We start from the raw sequence: 26,669 nt of genomic DNA, 5'->3' as shown, positions 1-26,669 counted from the left end.
CAGGAGTGTAAATCTTCGTAGGCAGGTACCCAAGGTAATAGATCTACTTTCTCCACATCTTGGGACACACAATCTAAGACACATGATACCAACTGAAGCAGACCTGAGCTTCACCCTATTCTGAGAGAATATGCAGGCACCACCAAATCATCCAGGATCTGCCCACAATGGTACTCAAAGCAGCTAAGAGCCTCCCAGCGTGAATGAAACTCTAAAATCAGGTCTGGGCTGTTTGTGTTTTTTTAAGGAGGATGCATACAAACAAAATGAAAGGACAGAGATGGAACCCCTTAATCTCCCGCCTTCTCAATGGGCCCCAGCACCTCTTAGCACTACGTGCTGATTGAAACCCTGGTCAGTGACTAGAAAGCTGAACATGGCTCCACAGGATCTGTAAGACCCCAATACCTCTTGGCAGCTGTTGAACAGAAGTAAACTGGACTTGAAGAGGATGACATTTCCCAGTGCCAATAAAACTGCACCCTAGGTGAAGAGCATCATGCTCTTCTTAAACTGCAGGAATGAGGTGAAGAAGTTGTACCTGCCAAAATGAGGTAGGGCAAGAGCCCAGAGCCCTGGAGAAGCAGCATAAACCAAGTGCTCTCCCTGGGCCAAAGCAAGCAACATCATGTCAGCGATATCCCTGCTATTTCAAGGACACAGCAGCAGTCACTGCCCTGTCATCCTATAATTACTGACAAAGGTCTTGATTTATCTAGCTTGCTGTCCAGCTGCTTCAGGACTGAGATTTACTCTTCATCGCCTCCTATGTCATCACTACTGCTATCAGGGATTCCTCCCAGCATTGCCACGAAGCCCGTGCAGCCAGGGGCCCAGCACAGCAGCTGCTGTCTCAGACAGTTGATGCCAAAGAAAGCAGTCTGGGAATAGGAGGCTCTCCAATCAGAAGTTGCTTTATAAAAGCCACATTATCACATAAACCCAGCAACTGCTCCAGTACCTTGGGAGCAACCCACACACAACCTGTACACTGTGGAAGGAGCAGGACTCAACAGCGACTGATCTTCTGTCATTTCTGTACACGAATCATCCTGGGCTCAGTGACACAACAGCAGGCACTGCACAGACATAAACACACTGCAGTGCAGCATAGTTTCCCCATATAGGAGGGCAAAAGAACAACCATTCTTGTGCCATCTTCACTGAAGGGAAGAGAGAGCCCAACAGCTTCTAGCAGCCAGAAGAGACCAAAGTAAATAGCCAGCTCCCAAGGCTCATTTGCATCATGCACAGGGATAGCTTTTTGCTGCAGACAGGAAGACTGAGTAAGGGCAATAAAACATTTACACTGATTTCTGAACAGTGTCAGAGGGTGAATGGAAGGAAGACAGGAACAGAAAAGATACTTCCAGAACCAGCAAAGGGAAACCCATCAGCCAGGTCCTCAGGACCAAATGGCCACCACAGTGAGAGCATGCAGCATTGGGGACTTAAGGACCTCTCAAGACACCCACCTCTGATCTAAAATAATTCCACCAGACCATCAAAAAAACATGACAACCATAGCTTTTCTAAAGGCAGAACATGAGTTGGCAGTGGTCGGGAACAGCAGACTGAGACTGTAATTATAGGGTGGAGAACCTGCACTGCCAAGCCATGCACAACTGGACAGTGTCACCCTAGGTGCCAACAGAGGATGCCCTACAAACAGCCAGATCACAGAGCATAATGCTTTCAAGCACCACTCAGCAAAGCTACATATCTGAGGCAGCTAAGTTCCTAGAAGTGGGACATTAGCAAAATAATGGCCCTCTGTCTCTGTTCATTTAAAAGGCTACCAGTCATTTATGAGCTGAAAAACAGGGTCCCTTGAAAACTCATGCACAACATAGCCATGGACAGCAAGGGACCAAGTCATTTCTCAGATAGCAGAGTCCACAAAACACTGGGGGCTGAAAGTACAAAACAAATGTAGGTGTTTCATCATAACTTCTTTAGGGTTATTCGCTCTTCAGCAAATCTCTCCAGCTGCAGCTGTCTCTGCCAATTCCGTTGAAAAAAATCACGAGAGAACAGATGCAGTGAAGCTCTTGAAAGTATTAGCTGTCCAAGCTTGTTATGTGTGACTCAAGTTAACCACTAAAACACCAGGCTAGCAGAGGAATTTGGTTGCAAGTCAAAGGAAAGAATAGGAGAGTGTTGGCAGCAAGTCAAAGGAATAACCGCCTGCAAACAAACAAATCTCTCCTGTCCTGTGAGATGCCATCAGGAAGCTCATCCCAACAGGACTCTGTGCAGAGGAGCCACATCAGTGTCATCATTTTCTCCAGCCCAAAGCACACAGATTTCCTCTGGCAAAGAAGAAGAGATAGTAAGTAAATAGCTGAAAACCTCAGGCACAAAGTTCATAAGCTCTTTATAAAACAATAAGCAAGAAAAATAAATATATAATGGAAAAGAGGTCCTTCCATTTGTTTTGCCTACAGGAATTGCTGAATGACAAGCACATCAGACACAACAGAGTCAGGATGTTGCAAAGCCAATGCACTGGACCCACAGCATTGGTCCCTCCTGCAGCCCCAGAGCCTCCCCTCCTGCATGCCTGTCCCACAGGGAAGCACATGGGTCTCTGCTCTATGCACAGCTCCAGCTCTGGAAAGCTCACCTATCCCTAAGTGAATTCTTAGTTTGGGATGAAAATCACAGCCCATGTTTGACTCTTTCATCTTGTTTTTTATTCTGATGTAATAAACCATGAAAAAAAGCTTCCTCCAAAAGGAAAGGCATGCTTAACTGTTACCCCAAACTGACATTCTTTTCCTGATTGTCTCTACAACTTTACAGTGTGAGTAGGAGTCACATCCCACGAGCTGTGTTTCAGCCTCTGTTTTGTCTGCTACACACTTGCATCTACAAGACCAGCAGTGACTACAGTAACACCTTGAACTCCAAGTAAACCAGAATACTAGTTATCTATAGTTCTAGTGCTTTGTCATTAACAAGCTCTGGCTTGATTTAATGAGAAACAAAGACTGAGGTGTTTGACCTTGCCTTAAAATACAGTCACAGCTTTTTAAAAATTGAACATCTCTTCAATCTCACAGATGTAAGACTTCACAAAATAAAGCACAATTAGTTAAAGCCCCAAATTAGCCTCTGCTCTCATCATGTCATAGAAACAAAGGGGGGATTAACCAGGGGAGACATCATTGTGGTCTTCAACACTCTTATGAGAGGAAGTGGAGGGGCAGGTACTAATCTCTTCTCTCTTGTGACTAGTGACAGGACTTGAGGAAACAGCATGAAGTTGGAGGAGGTTTAGGTTGGATATCAGGAAAGAGTTTTTCACCCAATAGGTGGCTGAATATTTGAACAGGCTCACCAGGGTACTGGTCACAGCACCAAGCCTGTCTGAGCTTGAGAAGCATTTGGACAACATCCTCAGGCACAGGGTGGGATAACTGGAGTGTCCTATGCAGGGCCAGGAGGTTGCAGACTCAGTCATCCTGATGGGTCCCATCCAACTCAGCATATTCTATGATTCCCAAGAGTCCACAAGAAGGCAGCTCGTGACAAATAACTGCATCAGTCACCGAAGGCTCTCAGTTGTTTCTTGGAGATGCTCAGGAAAAACCAGCTGGGCTGCAGAAGAAGGCAGTCCTGCATGGCATATGATGCCTCCCCAGGAAGACTCAATCCTTGGCAGCACCTCTGGAGGTACTACCTTGAACAGACCCTCCCAAGAAATGGGGAGAGCAGCAATAAAAGAATGATGCAGTCACTCACTGTGGACATCACAATTACTCCTTGCTTTGGACAAACCTTTTGCAGTGCATATGCTCACTTCTTTAGCCTCTCCAAGGAGGTCGGTAGGATAAAGAATTCCCTGTTTTCACTATATCTTTTTCCCTCGGTTAATGACAGTAGGCTATCAATCCAGCAGGTCAGGGAGATCAGGGAAAGTGCAATATCAAAGACTGACTGAAGCTGCAAGTTTCAAATCTGCCAAAAAAATTTTCAAGTTGGTGAAGAAAGGGAGGGAGGGTTGTACAGTTAATACCTACACTTCAGCAGAAGAAAAGTGAACTCCCCAAATGAGAGGAGAGTGATCTGGCAAAACAACTCCTTCCTCTGGAGGGATGAAACTGGTGAACTGTGACTTGTGTACAACCAGAACCAGAGCTGGGAACAGACTCATGACCCTGGTTCGAACCCATTGCAGCTCTTCACAGATGCCCAGGCTCAAGTGGAACCACCCTCTTAAGCAAAAGCCCAGGTTTCACCTTTTCCACAGCTCTTTAAAAGGTTCCAAAAACCCACGCTGGTGATGGTATTTTTATTTTTGACACCGTTCCAACTCCAAGCAGATTCATGCAGACATGCTAATGCACTCTGGGGTTTTAAACACCACTAAATTCAACTAGTGCCAAGAACAGTTGAGCTGCAATTTTAAATACTCAGAGTTTATCTTGTTTGAATAAGCAGGAGATAAGTAAAGAAATCATGTAGACCAGAGCCTGGCCCAGATCATGTTTGATTTGTGCCAGGTTCTCCGCTTCACCAAGTCAGTCTGAGATAAACACTTAAGCTACTTTGCATAGCCAGAGAAGTAATTATGTATCATCTGTTTGTCCTGGTTTAAAGGAAGGAGGAGAAAGGAAAAAGAGAAAAAAAGAAACTGAATTAAAAAGAAAATTGAGGCATGACTTTCTTATAAAAAAGAGACAGCGCAGTGGGTGGCTACAGAGCTGGCAGTACTAGACAGGATCTCCAGAACAAAAAAAACCCAGGAAATCCGCAGTGTCACTTCTCCCCACAGTTGATTTAAAATGAGCTTATTCCTTGCACTTGGTCTATGAGGAAGAAGCAACTTCCTGGCTACGATAGGGGGAAACAAAGTTATTAATAGCATCACAATGAGCAAGTATCAGAAGCTATGTTGCAGCCCTGGAAGATCTTGGCTGGTTCATGAAAATATGTGTTGCCATGGCAGAAATTGCTATACATGGTAACAGTGAACAGTGGGGTGAGAACAATTCACTTCTTGATTTGGTGCCCAAAACAAGTTCCTTTTGTTTTCTCCCACCAAAACCCACACATTTATTAGATTGTGTTCAGTCCAAAACTGAGTTTTTCACTTCCAACAGTGGCAAGGGAGATAGCAAAAAAGAGACAAATTCAGAAAGACATTGAAGCAGGCATCACTCTCTGTGCTTCTGCAATGGCATGGTTGATGGACTGGGGCAGAAACTGGACCACATTCAACTTCACTTTTTATTATTTGATATCCATCTAGACAGTCTTCATCTGCCAAACACTACGTACCCAATACATAGTATTTGCTACCGATTAAAAAAAAAAAAAAAAAAAAAGAGCAAATAACTGAAGAGGCCATTAAAGCAGGGCCTCTTCCAAGATGGGCTGACCTGACATTCAATATCCAACATGGCAGCAGATCACCATGCTGTGCTATTCTGTCTTTTGCTTTCCTCTTTGCAGTTCTCAGCCCTCTCTTCCCTTCTGCAGCACTGCCAAGCATTGAGCACACACAGAGTGCTAATACTTTCCAGAACCATCTGTTACCCTTAACTCATTCCTGAATTGCAGTGCTCATGATTTCTTCCCTCATTTCTCTTCCTCAGCCACTACTTTTGTCCCCATTTCTAGATCAGGTACAAACACTGTGAGCAGCAGAGATCCCAGCCTGGGATCTGAGGTCCCTCCTCTGTAAAGTCTGACCACCTGCTCCTCATCTTTGCAGCCCAATCTTTTGACCATTTATCCACCCATGATGGACTTTTCCTCAATACCCTCAGCTGAAACATTTCAGTGAGGTCCACCAGACCACTCCACTTGATCACCCCTGCCACATACTTGGAAACACCTTCCAAGTACCAAGTGGAGTCATGTAGCTCAGTTTTGGTCTACAAAAGCCATATTGGCTCTTCCCCAACATGTCACACCCATTTATGTTCCTACTTAATACTGGTTTCTGGAAACTTTGAAGTGTAAGACATGCACCTTTCGTAAAACCAAGTGCCCCTTCCATTCTGCCTACAGGTGAGACACTCCGAGAAGTATGTTAAGCAAAACACGTAAGCCTGGTCATGCCCTTTCTCCATCTTCTCCCTCATTGCTCAAGAACTCACACATGCATTAGAGATGTTAGAGGCAGATGGCTGGCTGTTCTTCCTAGTAACTATTTCAGATTAACTGTCTATAAGTTTACCCAAATACTTTTTCAACCTGATGATGCCTTTCGCATCCGTGACCCCCAAGAACACTGAAATCAGAAGTTCATCACAGATTGTGTAAAATAAATGGTCTTCTTCCTTTAGGTTTCACTAAGTGCTCATAGTTCTAGGGTCACAAGACTTGGTAGAAAAAATTCAACTTATCCATAGAAAGGGGAAACACTGTCCCCAACTTTTAAAAAAGTAGGAAGACCCTGGGAACTACCAGCCTGTCAGCCTCACCCCTGTGCCTGGGAAGGTGATGAAACAGACCTTCCTGGAAGCTGTACTAAGGACATGGAGGGGATTTCGGACAGCCAGCACGGCTTTACCAAGGGCAAGTCCTCCCTGACCAACCCAGTGGCCTTGCACAATGGCATAGCTCAGTAGACAAGGGAGGGGACAGAGATGTCATTTATATGGACTTCTGTAAAGCCTTTGACACAGATCTCCACAACATCCTTCTCTCTAAATTGGAGAGAGTTGAAGTCGATGAGTGGACTGTTAGATAGATAAGAAAGTGGTTGGACAGTCACATCCAGAGAGTAGTGGTCAATGGCTCAGAGTCCCAATGGACATTAGTGACAAGTGGGGTCCCTCAGGGGTCCATACTGGGACCAGTGTTGGTTAATATCTTCATTAGTACATGAAGGGAACAAGTGTACCCTCAGCAGGTTTGCAGATGACACACCTGAAGGACAGGGCCATCCAGAGGGATCTGGACAAGCCTGAGAAGTGGCCCACGGGAATCTCTGAGGTTTAACAAGGCCAGATGCTGGTGCTGCATCTGAGCTGGGTATCAGTCCCAGTATTGGTCCAGACCGGGGCAGGAACAGATCAAGAGCAGCCCTGACGAGAAGGGTTTGGGGGTGCTGGTGGATGAGAGGCTGCACACGCCCGACCGTGTGTGCTGGCACCCAGAAACCAACCATGTCCTGGGCTGCATCAAAAGAAGTGTGGGCAGCAGGTCAAGGGAGGGGATTCTGCCCCTCTAGTCCCCTCAGGTGAGGCCCCACCTGCAGTGCTGCATCCAGCTCTGGAGTCCTCAGTGCCAGACAGACACGAACCTGGTGGAGCCAGTCCAGAGGAGGCCACCAGGTTAATCAGGGGGATGGAGCACCTCTCTTAGGAGGAAAGGCTGAGAGAATTGGGTTTGTTCAGCCTGGAAAACAGGAGGCTTAGGAGGTGACATAATTGCAGCCTTCCAGTTCCTAAGGAGGGCTTACAAGAGAGATGGACAGGGACTTTTTACAAGAGCATGTAGTGACAGGACAAAGAGGAATGGATTCATACTGAGAGTAGGTTTAGATTAGATACTTCTTTGCTGTGAGGGTGGTGAGGCACTGGAATGGGTTTGCCAGAATAAACATGGATGCCCATTCCCTGAGTTGTTCAAGGCCAGACTGAATGGAGCTCTGAGCAACCTGGCCTAATGAAAGATCTCCTGGTACATGGCAGGGAGTTGAAAGTAGGCAATCTTTAAGATCCCTTCCAACCCAAACCATTCTCTGATTCTATTACCTTCATGATTTTGCATACCTTGATCTTGCTATGCAAGACTTTTCCAAACCAAGGAATCACAAATTTTATCCTCTCTCCTCATAAGGCAGCTGCTCTGTCCTTTAGTAATTTTAATTATCTTCACTGCAGTCTCTCTAATACCACTGTCCTTCTCACAATGCAGAAATCAAAACAGCATGCAGTCTTCAAGACATGAACAAAGTATTAAAGAGGGTCGAATTGATGTCCTCTGCTTCAGTATTAACTCCCTTGCTGATGGTGATCAAAACTGATTGGTTTCTTTGGCAAAATCACAGACAGAACTGATGATTTCAGAGAACTGTCAGTGACTCCAAGCTCCTTCTCAAGCTATAACCACTAGTTCCAGGCTGAGTATCAAACAGGTCCAGTACAGGTAATTTTTCCCTGTTCACCATGTTTTCCTACACTAAAGCTTATCTGTCACGTATCAGTCCACTTCCTCAGTTGTCTGAGGTTCTTATGGATTTCCTTATCTTCAGTGAGCTATTCAACCCACTGCAGAAACTGAGGATCCTCTGCTAACCTGGGAATGTCACTGCTCCCCTCTATACCTGAGGTTACCCATAAGGTGCAAAACACTCCCAGCACCAGTTTCTCAGGCCTTGCTGCTGACTTCCCCAGGTTGAAAAATGACCAGTAAGCCCTACCCTTTGCAGTCTACGCTTTCACCAGCTCTTTGTCCATAACAAGACCCTTCCTCCGTGCCCATGGCGACTCTTCAAAGCCTTTGGCAGAGAAACTTGCCAAAGGCTGTCTGAAAACACAGACACATGAAGCCTAGTGGTCCTGCTCCCAGCATGCTCATCATGCTCATCACCTCCAGCAGGTCTGTGAGGCTGAGACAGGGCTTGCCTCTACAATACCCCTTCTAACACTGGTCCAAGCAGCTGTGCTTGGCCATGCCTTCAGCAAACTTGTTCTTCATTGCAAAGACTTAGGCACAGGGGTCAGACCCAACAGTCCATGGAATCCTGAATACTCTTCACAGCCCTTCCCTAGCAGTGCACCTGGACAAATACTGAGCCACTTCTCCAAATTCCTCAAGACTCAACCTTTTAAAATGTTATTGCATTCACCACCACCAATTTATGTGATACCAAGGGCACTTTAGCAGCAGGATACACATGAAAGTATCTCAGCAATTTCAGTATTAAGATCCTTTGGCAGTCTTGAGTAAACATTATCTGTTCCTTAGTTTCTTATCAGTTCCTCTTTTGTTCTAAAGCTATTTCTACTGATGTTCAATGCGAGACAACTTCTCCTACAGTTCTTCTGTAGCAAGCTTGAAGTTTGCAAAGCTCCTCCACAGGAGTCAAGATGGCCAAAAATGGTTTAGATTTTTTTGTGATAGCTTTATCTTCTGTGCCTCTCATGCTTTGATCTCTTCTGCTGCCAGTTTCCAAAAGGCTTCAATGCATTTGAAAGTTAATCATATTTGGCAAATTCACTCCTCAAAAGTCTTAATCTGGACCACGTTATTTTGATTTTACATGTAATCTGCTGAAATAGATAGGTTTTTTGGTCTTCTTGCTTGGATACAACTTCCCCTTTTTGGTAAGCCTGCTTCTCATTCTACTGTCCTTTTTTCCCCTGCACCTTTCCCTTTTTTTGTGTCTTTCTTTAAAAGGCCAAACAAAAAAAGTCTGATCGGTTCTTGGTGGAGGTACCCATTCCTTCTGAGCTGGTAATATAACCACTAAATGCTTTCTATACCCCCTCTGTTCCGATCAGCTCCTCTTTAGCCAAGGAACAGATCTCAGGTTGCTTCCAAGACAGCAGACAGCCCCTTTTTAACAGACTCAGGAGTAAACACCAGCTCTGGGGCGAGGCAGACAAGTCTCATTTATTTTATTTTTATGCTGCCAGTCATAAAGATCCCATCATAACCCCAGGCTTCGCATTATTATGACTATTCAGCACATAGGTACTGAGTTTTCACAGGTAACTGCATATTCACAGTTTCCAGATGCCCAAAACTAGATGTTTTTCCAGCTGGAAACCATGCTACACAAACAAAGCACCTCCTGAGGCACCCACCAGGTGAGAGGTAGAGGGGTCAAGGCTTCTCCTTCCCAGGAGGAATACAAGATGACATCAAAAGGCAGAAAAGATTCCAGGAGAGCAGCGCCCTGCAACAGCATTTCCCTTCCAAGGAACTGCCACAGCTTGGACCCTCTCCCTTGTTTATTTTCAGCACTACTGAGCGCAGAGCTGTAACCAAGGTTGAAACCAGCAGGACCTTGGTGGGAGACATACAAGAGACAAAAAGCTAGGCCCAATGGTTAACAAACTGCAAAACAAGTTTAGTCAGCAACAGGTTTTAATCTAAAAAATAACAGCATTGTGGATCAATTATTGCCTGAAGCACAGTAAAAGTGAGGATTACATCTCTCAGCTGTTCATTCCTTTTCTCATCTTCTCTCACAGCTTAGCAAGGTGTGAAGTTGAAAGATGAAGCTCAATATTGCCCTGCATCTTGAGCAGCAGAAAGCTCTGCTACAACAGAGCTACACTCAAGAAGGGGCTGGCTGAACGTCCCCTGTAGCAGCACCCAGTTTTCACAGTCAGCCACCTCAATACTGCTTTCTGTCCATGGGCCCACATACTGCCTTGTCCTAATGAAAGCCCACACTTCCCAGAGGGCCAACGGAGCAGTCCAAGCTCTAGCACAGACACATCTCACTGTTAAAGCTCTTCGTGCCACAGTTAACATTTGCCTTTCCCAGGGCAAACAGCCACACTATTCAGGAGGGTTTACAGCTATAGATCCATAAGCAAAGCAGTACAGATTCCTATCATAAGAAACAGACCCAAAATGGTAATTTCTGGGGAATACTGTTAATTCATCTAAAGTCCCTCAAACCTCTTCAGTCCGTAAAACCTCTGGGTTTAAGCCAGGTCCAGCTGGAATTTGAAGGGCAAGAAAGCTGCACTGCTGGCAGTTCCATGACAAATTTGTCTGTTCTCCAACCACCTGCATGCTCTTGCTTGAAAAAATAACTACCGTTGCAAACAGCAGAGGCTTGAGCAAAGCAACAGGAATTAACTGCATGCCCTCCTTTGCCTGCACCAAGGGCCCACCAAGTGCAGGTCCTGGAGGCCCAACTCCACTTTGCAGTTGGTGCCATATGCCCTGGCAAGACCAGGGTAACAAGCTGTCTGGGCCAGCTGCAGGGGCTATTTTATTTCTCATCCAGAGTACAAGATGTACCGTGTATCAGGGGACACCCTAAAATAGAAAACTTTGCTTCTCCCCAATGAGACTCCACAGCAGCTCAAAATCAACACCTCTGTAGCTCACCCGAGCCATCCAGGCCAGAGCACAACAACTACTAGACAATACTAATTTTTGCATTTCCAGCTGAACTCTGGGTACTTTCACTAAACCATTTGATGATCATCATGCTGTTCACTCTTTCCCACCTGAAGTCTTTGCTTCCTACTCCAGGGAGAGTGAGATAGACAAAACAGCCCAAGGTGAAACTTCCCTGCACCCCTGCAGCAAGTATAACTTCACTGAACACCAGGTACCAAAAAAGCTTTTCTCCACGTACAGACAGCTCTCACAGTTCAGCAGCAGCTTTGCTTGAAGAGAAAATGGTGAGTGATTTCATCCCTCCAAGACCAAATAAAGTTTAAGCATAAAAGTGCTCAGCTATTACAACACTGGATGGCTGACAGGGAGGTGTCATTGGACATCGAGAGGCCACCTTCCTAGGGAAGAATTATGGGGAGCCAGAAAGGCTAAAATCACTGACATGCCCCTCTCACTGCCAAACTCATACAGCCTTCCTGGTTTCAAGAACAAGATCAACCCAAAGAAGTGTCACCACTAAGGAAGTTATGCCCACAGTATCTCTGCCAGCCTTCTCTTGTAGCAGCGTTTAGAATTCAAGGCCAAAGTCACTTCAACAGCATTACATTCAAAGCTGGCTCAACAGACTATGAAGAGGGAACAGGATGATAACATCATGGCACAATGGCACACTAAATTCAGAGTGGATGATTCAGTCATATGTTCTCCATGACCCCCTCCCACTCTTTCCCCATCCCCAGCACTCATCGCGTGAGGCCTGTAGAGCTCCTCAAATCCTTCACAGAGATAACTCAGCCAGCTAACTAACAGCAGATGGTTTTCTCTTGCTTTAGTGAACTCAACTACTCTGGTAACAGGACTCAGAACCAGAAAAAAAAAAAAAAAAAAGGTAAGGTGGCAGTGCACAGATTCACCTCCAGATTATCACTGTCTTTTTTAATTTTTTCTGCTTATTGCCATCCCAAAACAGACTTGTACTTTGCAAGTCTCCAGAATCTTAAACATGTGTTTTAGACTAATTTCAAGCTACAGCTTTAGTGAATTCAGGCTGGATCGTCATACCACCACCAGGCATTTCCTCAGCAGCTTCTAAGCCCTCTATACAAAAATGAGTATATTTGCTTTTCACCATTCTTTTCAGAGATTTAAAAATTAATTTAATGAAAATTAGAGTAGATTACTTCAGGGGCAAGCTCCCTAAGGAGCTTCCAAGCCAAAACTGCAATTCGCGGGCCATTTGTACTCTAACTCAGGACTGCAGATGAGAGCCCAAGGGCAGCACCAACTCAAGTTGCCCTCTAAGCCCCAATGCTACTTCCTTCACACTCTTTTAACCAGGCTGATTAAATACAACTCAGCCATATCCCACCCAGACCATTCACTGTACTACATGGGCATAAATTGTCAAGATAATACACCTCCACATTATGACATGCTAAGCGTCTGTCCTCCGGACTACATTAAACGCTCCTCATGCTGGCTCCACTCCAGGCTCTGCACCTCAGCTCACAGCCATTTCACCATCTCTCTTTGCTTCACTTCATGTTGATCAGTGATGATCAAGAATACATAAAACAGTTGGAGCTTCTCTCACCCTAGCTTAGAGCAATAAATACTTGGACGGTCTAATAAAAAAAATCCCAAGCATAACTACTAGATCTAGGGAGCCAAGAAGAGCTAAACAAGGTGGTTGATGCACAGCTGGATAACTGTAGATATCAAAGGACTATCAAAGAACTACAATGTACACAGGAAGAAATAGGTACAGGACCAGAAGAACACCAAATATGGCATTTATCACTTTACAGCAAACTGACCACGTTGAAACTAACAGCTGATCCTTGGGTTACTATTTTAACACCTATATGGAAGACTCAGTGCCTACATTACAATGGGACCACCCGCAGTTTACTTCAGGTCTGGAAACAGCCCTCCACTTGATATTTCCCACATGGCACCAATAGCATATGGGGACCAGCCCAGAGCAGATAAAACTATGTGGCGGGGTACAACTGTGCCAGCAGATGAGCAGGGGGTGAGAAGCAGGTGCTGGAGCAGGTGAGGTGGCCAGGACCAGCAGGCAGATAGGAGTTCCAACAGTATGTGAGTCAGCCACTCCAGCCAGTGCAGAGGAACCTTTCCAAGCAGGACTACACAGCACAGTTCATGCACTGCATTCCCTGGGCCAGTATTTAATTATTCAGCTAGAAAGTTTCCTGTAAGTTGTTCTCTGACTTTCCTTTGTGACTGAACATATTTTACACCAATTCATCCTTTAACCTGAGCCCTGGCTGCTTGTACACAACATATTGCACTGCTTCAGAGTCAGAAAAACCCAAGACAGCTGAACTCCATGTGGTTAAAGGGGATTTGCTGAGCTCAGTCTCAGCTCATCAGGCAGCATTGTGCAGGGATTTTCTTGGTATCACTAGCAATGGAGACAGTAAGCCTCTTTGTTTATTTTTTCCCAGATGAATGACACAAGCAAAAGCAAACAGAAAATACCAGACCTACAGAACAAAGAGGCTATCCCTGCTACAGTGCACCTGGCCCTGGGCCACAAGTTCACGATGTCCATGATCACACAAAATCCCACTATATTGAGTCTTTTCTGCCTCCGTAACAGGTTTCCAGGCAAAAAGCAGCAACCTTGTTTGCCCAGGTAGGAAACAGCCCCATCTGTCACAGCAAAGTGCCTTACAGCAGTGTCCCACAGCTGTGAAGTTACACACACAAGTGAACCCAGCACAGGTTTGTGTGGGGAACCCTTCCTGCTTGGCTTGTTTGGTTTTGGTAGATCATAAACTCTGCAGCTAAGAAAACGGTTGGTTTAGAGAGGCCCAGGACTGCTCTGCTTCAAGCTGAGACAGGAACACACAGCAAATCTGGGGAGCACAGGGTGCTCCCTCTTCATCTGTGTTGAAGCACTTGCCACCGAGGAAGGCAAAACGTAGAAACAGCTTGGTTCAGGGAGCTGGGCACAAGCAGAATACGAGAGGGGTAAGAAAATACACCCTCCTTAGAGAACCATACTTCTATTTTCCTCTGGTGGTTGATGAAGATGTCAGCAAGTAATTTTAATAAGACCCTTTTTTTCAGAAGTTCTAGCACTCTGCAGCATAGAGCCCTTGCTGGAATTTCATACAAGACTTAAAGCACAAAGAGACAAAAGAGCCTGAAAAAAAAATAAACTCAGCATCTCCAGCACTTTAATCTTTCAGCGTGGTTTTTTCAGGAAGAATTTTCTAAAGTTGATATTGTCTACCTCAAGCCCCTTCTTTTTGCCTGAAGCATGTAACAGGCGGAGGCCATGTCTCCTTGCCATGCCAACATTCACCTGGGAATCACAGAGTGTTTTCCCTCTCCCATGCTTCGCTGCAACCAAACAATCTGAATCTCCAGCACTCTCATTTTAAGTTTTCCAAATATCTTTTGGCTGTGTGAGTTGCATAACCAAAAAATGGCAGCTGACAACACACAAAGAAAAAAAGCCTGGGAGAGTAGCTGGAAGATAGTTGACACCAGCTACACCGGAATTTACTGGGCTACACTCAACTGGAAATATAAAACACTTAATTCTTACAGCAGTAACCTCAAACTCACAAACAGTAATTAGGATGAGAGAATATATGCCAAATAATGGTACTTCCATTATCCCATGAGACAAAGACCAAGCACAAAAGAATTTTCTCTTGACCTACAGTGTCTCTTCCAGATGTATGAGGCAGATGGACCTCACGGCTGCTGCTTCAGTTAATACTTTCCTGCCACTCCAAGAACTGACTGCTTTAAGAAACTATCCAAAGCAGATTACTCTTCCTCGTGAAAAGCATAAAACCAATCAAACAGACAGCTTGCTTCAATGGATACTCACGAATGAGCTACTAAAAAACACAAGAAATTATTTGCTCATTATGGCTGTCTTTCCTACATGGGAACAGCCTTCCTTGGCGAAGGCAGGAATAAACATTAAATATGAAATAATGACAGCAGAACTCAGGAACCTCCTATGAATCCAGCTAAAACCAAATCCCAGCGCCTGTTCTGGAATTTCTTTTTATTACAGATAAGAGGCACTTCCTGAACTACTTGAATCTGCCTGGGGGACTTTTTATAGAAACACAAGCATATACACGTCACAAGGCACAAGTAATTGCACTCCACTTGGGAAGAAGGACTGATGGAGCCTAAATGGAACATTTCAATTTCTAACCTATCTATTTGCTGAAAGCTTGCAAGCATCTCCTCCTAATTGCATCATCCACTGAGAAAGCCATTTTGGGAGTATAGCAGGAACAGAAACATTGGAAAAGGAGACTACAAGAAGGAGGAAATGCTGCTTTCCTTTGAACTTCTGATTAGTTTCCATCAAAAGACTCTGATCTATCTGAAGGCGTTTCCCAAAGACCAGGCTTTATCTGCATAGGCAAACACGGGAAGGTTTGACTGCCCCATAGGAGCTAGCTCCGGGCCATGCTGGGCCTGCTGATGGAAGCACCTTAAAAAGGTTTTGGCAGCGATGGTAGACAGGACAACCACCTTGTCCTCTACAGCCCCTCTTCTGCTTCTGCCAGAAGAGCTACTGGAGGAAAACAAACTCCTGGCTTCACTAAAAGCCAGTCACCCCTAAAACATTTCGTTCCAAGGAAATTTCCCTGGTAAGCTTACCAGGCTCAGTAGCATGTTTAGAGGAGTAGTGACAACAGGAGCAAGCTCATGGCAGAGGTCAGGCTTGCTGATAACTTCTCCCACCTGCACTTATTTCCACTGACTTTGCAGAGCTAACAGAGACTTTTGCTATCCCAGTTTATTTACTGCCAAGTGAAGTACCACAATCCAGTCTATCCAAAAAAAGGCTCATTCAGCAGACAAGAGTGGGATGACCTGCTGTGGGGCATGGGCTTGTCCTGCACTCAAAGTTAGCTACAGAGAGGATATTTATTCATGGCCTTATTTAAGCCAGCTAAGAAGAGGCTAAACCAGAACAGGGCACATGGACCCAGTTCAGAGGATGTGGAGGGCTCTGCATGGCGTAACAGTGAGAGGCTTGGATGCCCTGCCAAAACTAGAAAACCTCTCTGCTGCAAAGTCACAGCTGAGCTCAGACACACAGTGCCCACCAGCAGCTCCAGGGCAGGGTGATGAAGTGTCAAAGTATTCATTCACTCCTAAATGAAAGTTGCTAAAAAACATGGAAACTGGTATTCATGCAAACTCAAAGCCTGAATTAATCTGAATTAACTAAAAACAACAAACTAGGCTAAAATGACTCAAGATTCAATAACAAAATGAAGAGTCCTCATTGTAATCACAACAAAACACATGAATCCCTTACATTTTGTATAAATCAAATTAAAACAGCCAACCAGAACAGCAGGTTTCCTGCTGAACAAGCACACTCAGTACCATTCCCAGTCCTTCCACCCAGCTAACATGACTTCAGCAACCTCAGTATTTCTGGGTAGGCTGGAAGATCTCCCTCTGCACCCATCCTGAGGCTGTTTAATTCAAACAGCCAAAAATATGCTGATAAAACAGCAAGTCCAAACTTAAAAGCTTTCTTCTCCATAAGTAAAGTGACAACCCAAGTAGTATCATTACTAAAGCATTTACTCATCAGGAAATACAGATATGACATATATGACTTCCAAAAAAGGGTTAGTGAATATTTATGAAATGGCACTGCCATTTAATGCCAATAAATGTTTAAAAAACAAGCCACCCTTGTTTTTTGGCCAAAAAGTCAGACTCCTATAGCTGTTTATGCTCTCTTACCTTTAACTGCAGAAGTAATTCCCTTAAAGCTGATTTTATGTATCTTAAAGCTCTTCCCACAGTCCCTCAACAATGCTAATAATTCTTCCTCCACTGCTTTCAGAGGAAAAAAATCCCTTGGTTCCTGATTTACAAAACTTTACCAGTTTGTTATCAGGCAGTTACTCCAATCCTGTGAAGGCAACTCCAAAAGAATGGCAAAATGGATTTTAAAAATGCCTCAAAGCTCAGACACCAATACAAGGAAATCCACAAGATGTTCTTACCCCTTGGGCAGCTCAGGAATTCCAGGCTCTCTTTTCATCTCTGTACCACACATTATATTTTTCTAGGAATCAAGTAAGTCAGTTGAATGGGAGGCACTTCTTTTGGGTCCCTAAATCAGGGCAGCACTCAGTAAGCCCTGTTCTGCATGGCATATTATGCTTGCATGTCTCCCATGAGGATTTCTGCTGCAAATCCAGTCAGGGTGAGGCTGAAGTCAGACTTCTGCATCACAAGGATGACCGTAAAATTCTCTCAATTACAAAATGCACCAGACGTGTGGACTGAGATCTCACTGCAGCTTATGTTTGCCCAGGTAAGGCCAAGATATCTGTTTCAGCTAGGCAAACCTGTTGTGAATACAGAAGGCATGTGAACTATCTGAACAAAATTGTGGCTTCTAAATCTGCATTCTATAATCCACTGTGATCTCAGCATCCCTCCAAATAGCCTCCATCCAACTGATAGGAAGAGTTGTCTTGTCAACCCAGCAAAAACCAAATTCAAAAGCACTAAAGAGACAGCGAGGGATACACAGGTAAAACACTGTGAAATCCAGCACAAGAAGCTTTGTACTCATCTGCACCAGCTAGTGGAATGATAGCATCAAATCTACACGATTTTGTCAGCCTTTAGAGTTTACCCCAAAATGAGGCATCTACAACCTCAATCTCCAAGCACCTTTGGCTGTCACAAGCACAGAGGCAGAAGCAGCTGCTGTGAGGTGCTGCTCCTGGCAAGATGAGAGAATGCTGCTGTGCTCATCATTTTGCTCAGTCTGAATTCTGGTATTTTAGGGCCACCCTCAATGGGATTTGCTATCCCTTCCCAAGATGCTCCTTACAGACTAACTCAAACCCTGGTCTGCTGCAGGAGATGCAGAAGGAAAAAGAAATAAAACAACTTCAAATGCAAGAGAAATAAAAAATTATTCCAAACACCTTGCATCACCAATGAGGCACTGAGCAAAAGGCCAGTGCAACTCTCCCCCAGCCAACAGGAACGTGAGAAGCCGGCTGAAGAGAGAGTCACACTGCAGGAATTTTAAATCGGTCAAGTATTTAACCTAGAATGAAAAAAAGATACCGGCAAAACAGCACAACTGCAACTGGCATCAGCAACAACAAGGATAGTGCCTCTGCACGTTCCTCCTGGCAGAACCAAACTTAATTTAACCACTTCTCGCCGACGATCCCAGGCGCGGAGGGACCAGGAAGAGTTCTCCTTCAATGGGGTTATTCACTGGAGCTGTAAAATCCGCCTGCCTTTGTCGGAAGCCGGATGCAGCCTGGTAAACTACCTGGCCCTCCATTTTCACTGCCAACAGGTGATCCTGTCTCCCAACACACTTCCAGGAGAGGACAGAACCCTCTCCTGGCCCTGCAACAGCCACACCCGATAGTATTTTCACTGTCATTCTGTAAAAGCGCCTATTTTTTAAGCGAAAGAGAGAAAGCTACGGGGGCACCCAGCCCAGCGCCAGCGAGCCCGGACTGGAACGGGCACAAAACCATGGTGTGCTCCCGACGAGCCACCCGTCTTTGGATGTGTGAGGGCACCCGACAGAGTCCGGCCGCAGCCTCCGGGGAGGCGCCGGGGCCCGGCAGGAGGGAGGACTCCGAGTCAGGGCCGGGCCGGCTACGCTCAGCCGAGCTCATGGCCGCCCGCCTTACTCGGAGGCCGCAAACAGCCCAGTGCCAGTCCCAGCCCCAGGCGGAGGCCCCGGCGGGAGCCAGAGCAGTGCGAGAGGAAGGTCCCCCCACAGACAGCCCAGCGCGGCGGGAGGCGGCCCGGGACCACCGCTCCGCGCGAGTCTGACCGCTGGGCACGGCTCGACTCGACTCGGTTGCATTTCACCTGCCGCGGCGGCTTCCCCGGCCCCGCCTCCACCCTTGCCGGGAGTTGCTCCTGGCCCCAGCCCAGGCCGAGGCCCACTGCCCCGGGGAGCGGCAACGCGTCTCTCCCCTCTCCCACCACTCTACAGGTGCGTGGCGGCCGCACTCACCTCTCCGCCATGGCCGCTCCGCCCGCGAGCGGGGCAGGATGTGAAACCCGATCCCGGCCCCGCCCGGGGGTGGCGCGGCCGGACCCGGGACCCCCAGCCACTCCCCGGGTCCCTCTGCCGGGGGCGGCTGTGCTGGGACGGGGCGGGACGGGGCGGGGCGGGACGGGGCGGGGCGGGGCGGGGCGGGACGGGACGGGACGGGACGGGACGGGGACGGGACGGGACGGGACGGACGGGGCGGGGCGGGGCGGGGCGGGGCGGGACGGGACGGGACGGGACGGGACGGGGGCGGGGCGGGGCGGGGCGGGGCGGGACGGGACGGGACGGGGCGGGACGGGACGGGGCGGGGCGGGGCGGGACGGGACGGGACGGGACGGGACGGGACGGGACGGGACGGGACGGGGCGGGCCGGAGCGGGCCGGGACTGTCCGGGGCTGGCGAGGCCGGCGTCAGTGGAGGAGCCGCGGGTCGAGGGCAGCCCCTGGCGGCGGGTGCGGGTCGCTACGGAACCTGATCTAGTCCGCCGAGCCCTGGCGTCGCGAAGCTCCGGCCCGAGGAGTGGAAACAAGGAGAGTGGAAGCGGAGCCAGGACATCAGTTTTGGAGCCGCTGAAGCCTTTTTTGAGCTACAGGTCAATGGTAAAAGTCGGTGGTCGTGACTTCTTTTGTGAGGAAAGCCGTGGTCAGGCAGGTCACATCCTGCTCTCGCCTCGGGGTCTTTTGGCAGCGCTATAGTTGTAGGCCCCAGGTACGGCCTGTGCGCGCCGCTGGATCACAGCTGCGCCGGTGAACCGTGTTCTCCCGACGCTGCCTCCCGCTGCCCTGGGCACATGAGGCTTTATTGGTTCTGCTCTGCCCTCTGGTACTCCCGACATCCTGCAAGAGCGTGGATGGAAAGTGGCAGGAGGGACTTGAACCAGTATGGAGCACTAAGAAAGGAAAGTTCCTTTGCCAATGCTGGATGTTGAGCTGTCTCTGCTTCCAGGTGGGAGGGTACAGACCTTTGGGTCAGCCTGCGCTGTAAGGCTGCCATGCTCTGGGTTTGCCTAGATGTTTTCTTTTTTTTTTTTTTTTTTTTTTTTTTTGCCCCAGCAGCTTTGTCTGGGCAGATTTTGCAGACTTTCTGTTTCTTCTCTATCATGAGCACATAGTAGACTGGTCAAAGCTGTGCAGGACTATCAGGTGTGTCTCCAGCAGATGCATAGATCCACCAGCAGCGTACAAACAGCATAGGTTTAGAGACCTCAAGAACTAGTAGAGCCCTGCTCCTCGGCCAGCATGAGTACTCTAAATAAACAAGCTGTGCTCTAAAGGTCAGCCCTGCTAGATCAGCTTCTGTCAGCCACTGCTTTGGGGTATGTCATTTGGCATGGTGACACAGAACAGCTCCTCTATATCAGTAATTGCTGCAATGTGCCACTTCTCCCAAGGAATCTTTTACTGTCCTGTTATTCCAGAATACAAACAATCCCATGTGGATGCAAATCCTGAGGGTTGAGCTGCCCAGATTCCTCAGATCCTATAACTAGGGGCACAAGACTTGACAGATTCTTGGTGGATTTTGCCACTAGCAGAGTGGTTTGGGGCTCATGTTGCACCAGGGAGCAAATGTCTGCTATGGTAAGAAATTAGTCTGTTCAGCTTATTAATGACCCCATGCCAGCCAATGGTCAGGGTCCCACCCAGAGCAACACTGCACTCATTTTCAGATGGCATTTTGGCACTATTGAGAACTTGAGGGTAACTTAATCTTAAGACATTCCCATGAAATTCCCACTGCATTTTTAAATAGCAAATAGAGAGACAGTGACATCATGGCTGCTGCACTTGTGGGCTGGTCACACAGCTGCACTGTGCTTATGCGGGGGGGAGGGGGGAGGGAGGGCGATGGGGAAGAGTGTATCTCTGCAGCCGGGGGCCAGTGGTGAGTGGGGCCCCCACAGGGGCTGTGAAGCTGCTGGAGATGCTTGAGGTGCTGTGGGAAAGCAGGCAGGAGAAGTTGAGTTCTGTGGGACTGCAAAGCTCAGGGACTGAGGCACAGGCTAGCAGGAAAGAAAAGGAGGAGTTGAACCAGGTCTGTGTTGAAAACAAAAATTTGCTGGTGTAGCTCTACTATGATTAAATTGGCATCCCTCCTTGTGGAGATGCAGATATTGCTTACCTTTGCCAATACAGGCTATACCTGTCCTCAGGGAAGCAGCAATACTGGGAAAATGCTTATAGCAGCCTGATAGTCTCTGTCTGTTCAATGGCTCCTGTAGACACAGACTTAGTGTGTAAGAATTTTAACAGTTTGATCATCATTTTTGTGCCAGCAAGGTCTTTTGGGCATGCTGAAAATAGATGCTGGGGACATGGGAGCTTCAGGGCCCCAGCTTCAGGGCCCCCCAAAATGAGTGACCTGCCACAGTAAGTGAGTGGGAAGTTGGCTGCAGGATGGACCAGACAAAATATTAATTTTTTTGCAACATTCTCATTTTATTTTGTGTATTTCAGGGCTTGATGATAATGTGTAGGCTGTTTTCCACCTACACCTCTGACAGCCTTGCTGAAGAACCTAAACATCCTCACTTGGCTGCCACAGCTCAAACTCTTGGGATGTTATTCTGCACTAAGAGATCCTGTCTCTCTTCAGGCCAAAACGGGCAAACTGGGGCCTCTCAAGGACACAGAGGACACACTGACATGACATCTCAGGTCAGTCCAACTCATGAGCTGGCAGCTCTGTGCTGACCTGCACAAAGTCGCACAGCAGAAAGGCATCAAAATGCAGAGCAAGGAAGCCACCTTGAAGGCAGAACCTCCCCACTAGAGGAGGGTCACACACTTGCTGACATCAAGGACACTCTTGGGAGCAGAGGTCCCCACTGCTGGAGAAGGAAATCTGGGTGATAGAAGGTTCAATTATCTGGCACAACAGACAGCCCTGAGGCTGAGCCTTGCACATATAGGTGCCATTGATACACTGGTGACTCGGGGAGGGGGAGAGTAATCCCAGAGGGGGAAGAAGCTAAAGGAAAAGCTTCTTTTGTGGGAACTTTTTCAGATACTTTCACAGCTCAGACAGGGGCTGAGGAAAACTGCTAGTGGCACCTGGTGCAATAACACAAGGCAGTTCTCCTCCAGAGATACAGGTGGGTCACTGTGACACATGCTTGGGAGATCAAGCCCACCAGTCACGAGACCTGTTATCAATACACCAAAAGTGGCAGCAGGAGGTGAATGTGAAGTGACTTGAGAGCATGGAAAAAACACTGCAGTGTCTCTGAGAACAGAGGGTCCTGGCTCTCTTGCTAATAAAAGAAGAAATAGCCTTCATGAATTGTAAGGCTGTGAACACCAGATCACTGTAAGGTGCAGTAAGAGATCAGTGTTTCCAGACTAAATCATCTCGTTGCTGCCTGTTCTTGGCTGAAGGATATACTGTATAACTGTCACTGCAGAACTGCAAAATGAGGCAGCTCCCTGAGATCATGCTTGAATTTTCTCAGGTACTGCTCCCAAGTGGAAATAACTGTATCTGGAGTTGTATGCCCTTTCATAAAACCGCTCATCTGGTGCTCATACGTGGGCATACGCTCCATATCAGGAAATTGCAGCTGGAGGTCCTGGCATGAGAGGTATTTCTCATGTGGGGGTGTGAAATAACCAGTGATGCTAAAGCTATGGAAAGCTTAGGATTGCCATGCTGCTGTCCTGCTTGTATGTCCCAGGCTGAGAGTTCTGGCAATCCCCAGGCAGATATACTACAGATGTGAGTGCAGTCAGCACATTGCCCTCGAGGTTTGGGCCAGCAGGTGCTGCCCTTGCTCTGCCTCTATTAACAAACTGGGTTGCACAGCTTGGAACCAGTCCAGTCCAGCACCAGACACACAGCAAATGTCTTCCATGTACAGCAAGGAAGGGAGTAACAACTCCAGTCAGGTCTGACAAACCTTTGTTGAGAGACTGGTGATACTGGGAGTAGATGCCTAAAATGCTTGGCAAGGTCTGTGTGGCTAGGCTTACAGCCAGCACTGCCCCAGTGCAGGTGCAGCCTTGGATTCACCTTCCAGGGTACCAGCAATGGTGGGAGGATGAGTTGGGAAATGCTTCACTGGGGACTCCCAGTGCTACTCCTGAGCTGCATTTGAGCTCAGGTCCTCAGCTTTGACCTCACCTCAGCTGTACTCCACTGAAGCTTGTGCCAGGCCCACTCACTGGGTCAGCAGTCACTCAACCCTGGCTGACCCTGGTTACTGACACCAAACTCTCTGCTCCTCTTGCATGGTGAGTATGGTGCTGTCGTGCTGTCACCTTGTCTCCTGCTCATCTGTCATCCTCTCCTGCCTCCAGCACCCCAAGCCCCCAGAGCTGTAAGGGGGGACAGGAGCAGGAGCCAGTCAGTGTGCTGTTGTGATGAGGAAACCAATAATACCAAAAAACATTCTGTGAAAGCCCTGTGTTAAACAGGTCAAACTACTGCCCAGATACTCCTATGAGTGTTTACATGTGGGCTCACCATGGGGAGCTCTTTGCTGCAACAAAGATAAAGTGCTGGGCTCATTGAGGGGCACAGTTCACTCAGAGATCTCTGTCCTTGGAGATTTTCAAGGTTTGGCTGTGCAATGCCATGGTTTATCTGATCTAGTATTGGTGATGGTCTCATTTCAAGCAAGAGTTTGGGCTAATGCTCACCAAAGGTCCCTCCCAACCAACACGTCTGTAACTCCATATCAGGGAGCTAGAGGTTTGCACCGTATGTGGTGAATTCTTCAGTATTTCAGCACAGACATCTCAAAGACCTTATTGTATGGAACCGGGCTGACCTGGTTGCAGGCGTTGCTGGCTGAAGTTCTTTGGATTGTGTGCTGTGAGAGTTCTCTCTGGCAAATGGTCTTGGCAAGTATGAGGAAAAGAAAAAAACATCCCTGTTCTTCATTAATCCTGTCTGTTTTGTGAAGATGATGATATTGAATAGCCCAGGACAGTCCTTTGGAAAAGGATAGTTGGAGATATTTGACCATTTGTAAAAATACATGTTTTTAAGCAGGTTGTAGTGGTTTGGTGGTTTGTTTTGTTGTTTTTTTTTTTTCCCATAGCAGGCATGATGTAAATTTATTCAACTAGCCAGGTCTTTTGCAATGGGCTTTTAAAAATTTATTTTTAAAATAAATGTATCCTAATTTTTTTCTGCCTTACCATCTTCAGCTCCTTTGCAGAGTAAGCAGCAGTGCTATCGTGTTACTGCTTGGCAATGCAGCAGCTGGCTGTAACCCAACTGTGCAGTATGGGACACAGAAACAGATGGAGCAGCAAATGCTCTTTGTTTCCTCTCCTGCTTTCTAAAACAGATTGTGAGTAAAAACATACAGGGGAGGTTTTTGCCATCTTCCCTGCTGCTGTGGCTTCCTGGCTGCTGACAAAGCCATGGCATTATATAGCGGGGGTAACATCTCCCCTCAGCAAAGGGAAGTGGTGTCCTTTGAGAGGAGAGCTGCCGAGAGTGGAAGGGCATTTAGATACAATGTCAACATGCCCTTGCATGGGAAGGAAGGGTGCAGTGGGTGAAATGGCTGAACTGAGCTGAGGGCCCAACAAGTCCTGCTTCTCTTGTTGCTCTGAGTCCTGATTTTGGTGTTCACCTGAGCTTGGGTGAACCCCCTCAGCTCATTAAACTGGCACGGATCAAAAGTGAGCAGTGTTTTGACAGTTAGGAACCTGTATTGGCCTTATGGATGATCTGGCAAGCACTGGGATGAGAATGAGGAAAGCAGCCACACTCCAGGATGGGTCAGAAGAACAGGGGAAGAAGGTGGAAGTGGGATGTCCCTTGTGAACCAGATCGACTCTGCTGTCCAGGGTAGTCCTTGTTCCAATACTAGACAAGACACAGGAAGGAGGTACATGCTCCCAGGTAACTTTCTATGAGCCAAACTCTGAGGTTGCTGGCAGTGAAGGTCAGGAAAATATCTCCAGCAGAGGTTTGCCTGCCTTACTTCAAAATTCCTGTGGGATGAAAACTCCCCAAAATAAGGTCCTTATGTTCCTGACACCAGATCAGTTACAGGTTCCCAAAGGACTTCTACCGTATCACAGCCTCCCACACTTCTCTGTTTCTGGTAAACTCTGCTGCTCTCAAATGTTGGCCAGTAGTGCTTTCTGCCCCACAGGTGATCTTATACTCTGGAAAACATGAAACTGTTTCACCACCAGCAGCCTTGAGCTGGAGGACACCTGCCCAGAGCAGAGAACGATTGCTGAGAGGCCTGTGGCCAGGGCTTATGACACAAGACTGAGCTAGAACCACCAGTGCACCCAAGCAGCAGCGTGAGTGGTAGAGACAGGCTGTGCCACTTCCTTGTGCCTCCCTGCTCGGTCTCCCACTGGGCTGCACGTGTTGCTTGGCCCATCGGGTGTGGTGTTACATTTTAGTTAAATGGTATGCTCTGTCTCACCCCTCGAAAATGAACGGTTTATTCCAAGCCTGTAATCCTCTCCTGAAGTATCATGTATCTGTAAACCCATTGGCCCAAGTCTTATTCCGTGCTCACTTTGAATCTCCCTGTTAAGCTGTGCAGGAGAGACCACAGATGCTCTCCTGGCCCTTTTCTCCCTAGGCTCTCCCTCTCTCCCTCTTCCCCCCTTCACCCTCAGAAACCATGCTGCTCCCGGGGGTGGGACCCCCAATAAACCCTCATCTAATTAGAACGGTCAGAAGCCGTGTGGAGTCTCCTTGCCTGCCTGCTGCTACCAGCGAACACACAGCTTAGGGGACTCCCCAGGGACCCTCAAACCAACTGCTACAATCTGGCTTTGCTGTAGTTGACATTTGTGCTACACAATGTAATATTCTAGGTTCTTGGCACGCACTGAGTTTATTGTTTAGCCACAGGCAGAACTTGTAACTCCTCAAGTTAATCCTATAGTCTGATGTTTTTTTCTCACAAGCCTTGACAAACTAATTGAATCCCCATTTCTATGAGTAACTTGGAAAGCAGGTCCCACAGTCAGGTCTCAAGACATAAAGAAAGATGGGGATTTGTGAGATCACTTTCTTACTATTTCTGACCAGTGCAGAGGCATTTCTGTGGGTAATTCTTCCTGGCCTTGTTGTCTCTGGGATGACCATTCAGACACCTATCTGAAATCCCACCAGGGTGTTTTGCCTAAGTTTTCTCAGCTTCATCCCATTATTCCTGTTCTTTTTAACTAGCAAAAAAAAAAAAAATGTTCCGTTTTGTTGTTTATAGGTGTCCTCAACTGAAATTTATGCACCTTGTTGTTTCTTACTGTATCCTTTCAATAAAATAAAACAGATTTCATTTTTTAAAATTCAATCCCTTTTGCTCTCGGGTATTGTCTTGACCTCTGTCTGCATACCACCTCCTTACTTATACATAATGAAAACAGAAATCCTATCATGATCACTAGCAGTGGGTTATAACTCTTCATCTGTTTTCCTCTCTCATACAGTCAAGGGTTTCAGGACCAGCCACGTTCCTGCTGAATTCAGTGGGAACAGCAGCAAATTCTTTGCTCTACCACATAACTGAAGAGGGAAGTGAAGTGAAGTTTCCAAACCTGTTATTACC

General features: G+C 47.1%; 1 protein-coding gene and 1 long non-coding RNA gene across 2 annotated transcripts in view; one reads left to right on the top strand and one right to left on the bottom strand.

The window, feature by feature from the left end:
* LOC118694577 (rho GTPase-activating protein 39-like) overlaps positions 1-19,185 on the bottom strand; it is a 56,830-nt gene extending 37,645 nt beyond the window's left edge. The window contains exon 1 of the mRNA XM_036395720.2: positions 19,097-19,185. Within this exon, the coding sequence (XP_036251613.1) occupies positions 19,097-19,107 (11 nt within the window). The 5' untranslated portion in view covers positions 19,108-19,185. The remainder of the gene's footprint in view (positions 1-19,096) is intronic.
* A 527-nt stretch (positions 19,186-19,712) lies between these two features.
* LOC118694405 (uncharacterized) lies at positions 19,713-26,414 on the top strand. The gene is made up of 3 exons (XR_004981426.1): positions 19,713-19,734; positions 21,592-21,792; positions 25,248-26,414. It is a non-coding gene; the product is annotated as an uncharacterized LOC118694405 (long non-coding RNA).
* The last annotated feature ends 255 nt before the right edge of the window (positions 26,415-26,669 follow it).

Source organism: Molothrus ater, chromosome 17 (assembly GCF_012460135.2).
Source record: "Molothrus ater isolate BHLD 08-10-18 breed brown headed cowbird chromosome 17, BPBGC_Mater_1.1, whole genome shotgun sequence".
NCBI classification, from domain to species: domain Eukaryota; kingdom Metazoa; phylum Chordata; class Aves; order Passeriformes; family Icteridae; genus Molothrus; species Molothrus ater.
The sequence above is the reverse complement of the archived record's forward strand: the minus strand, read 5'-3'. Positions and strand labels throughout refer to the sequence as shown.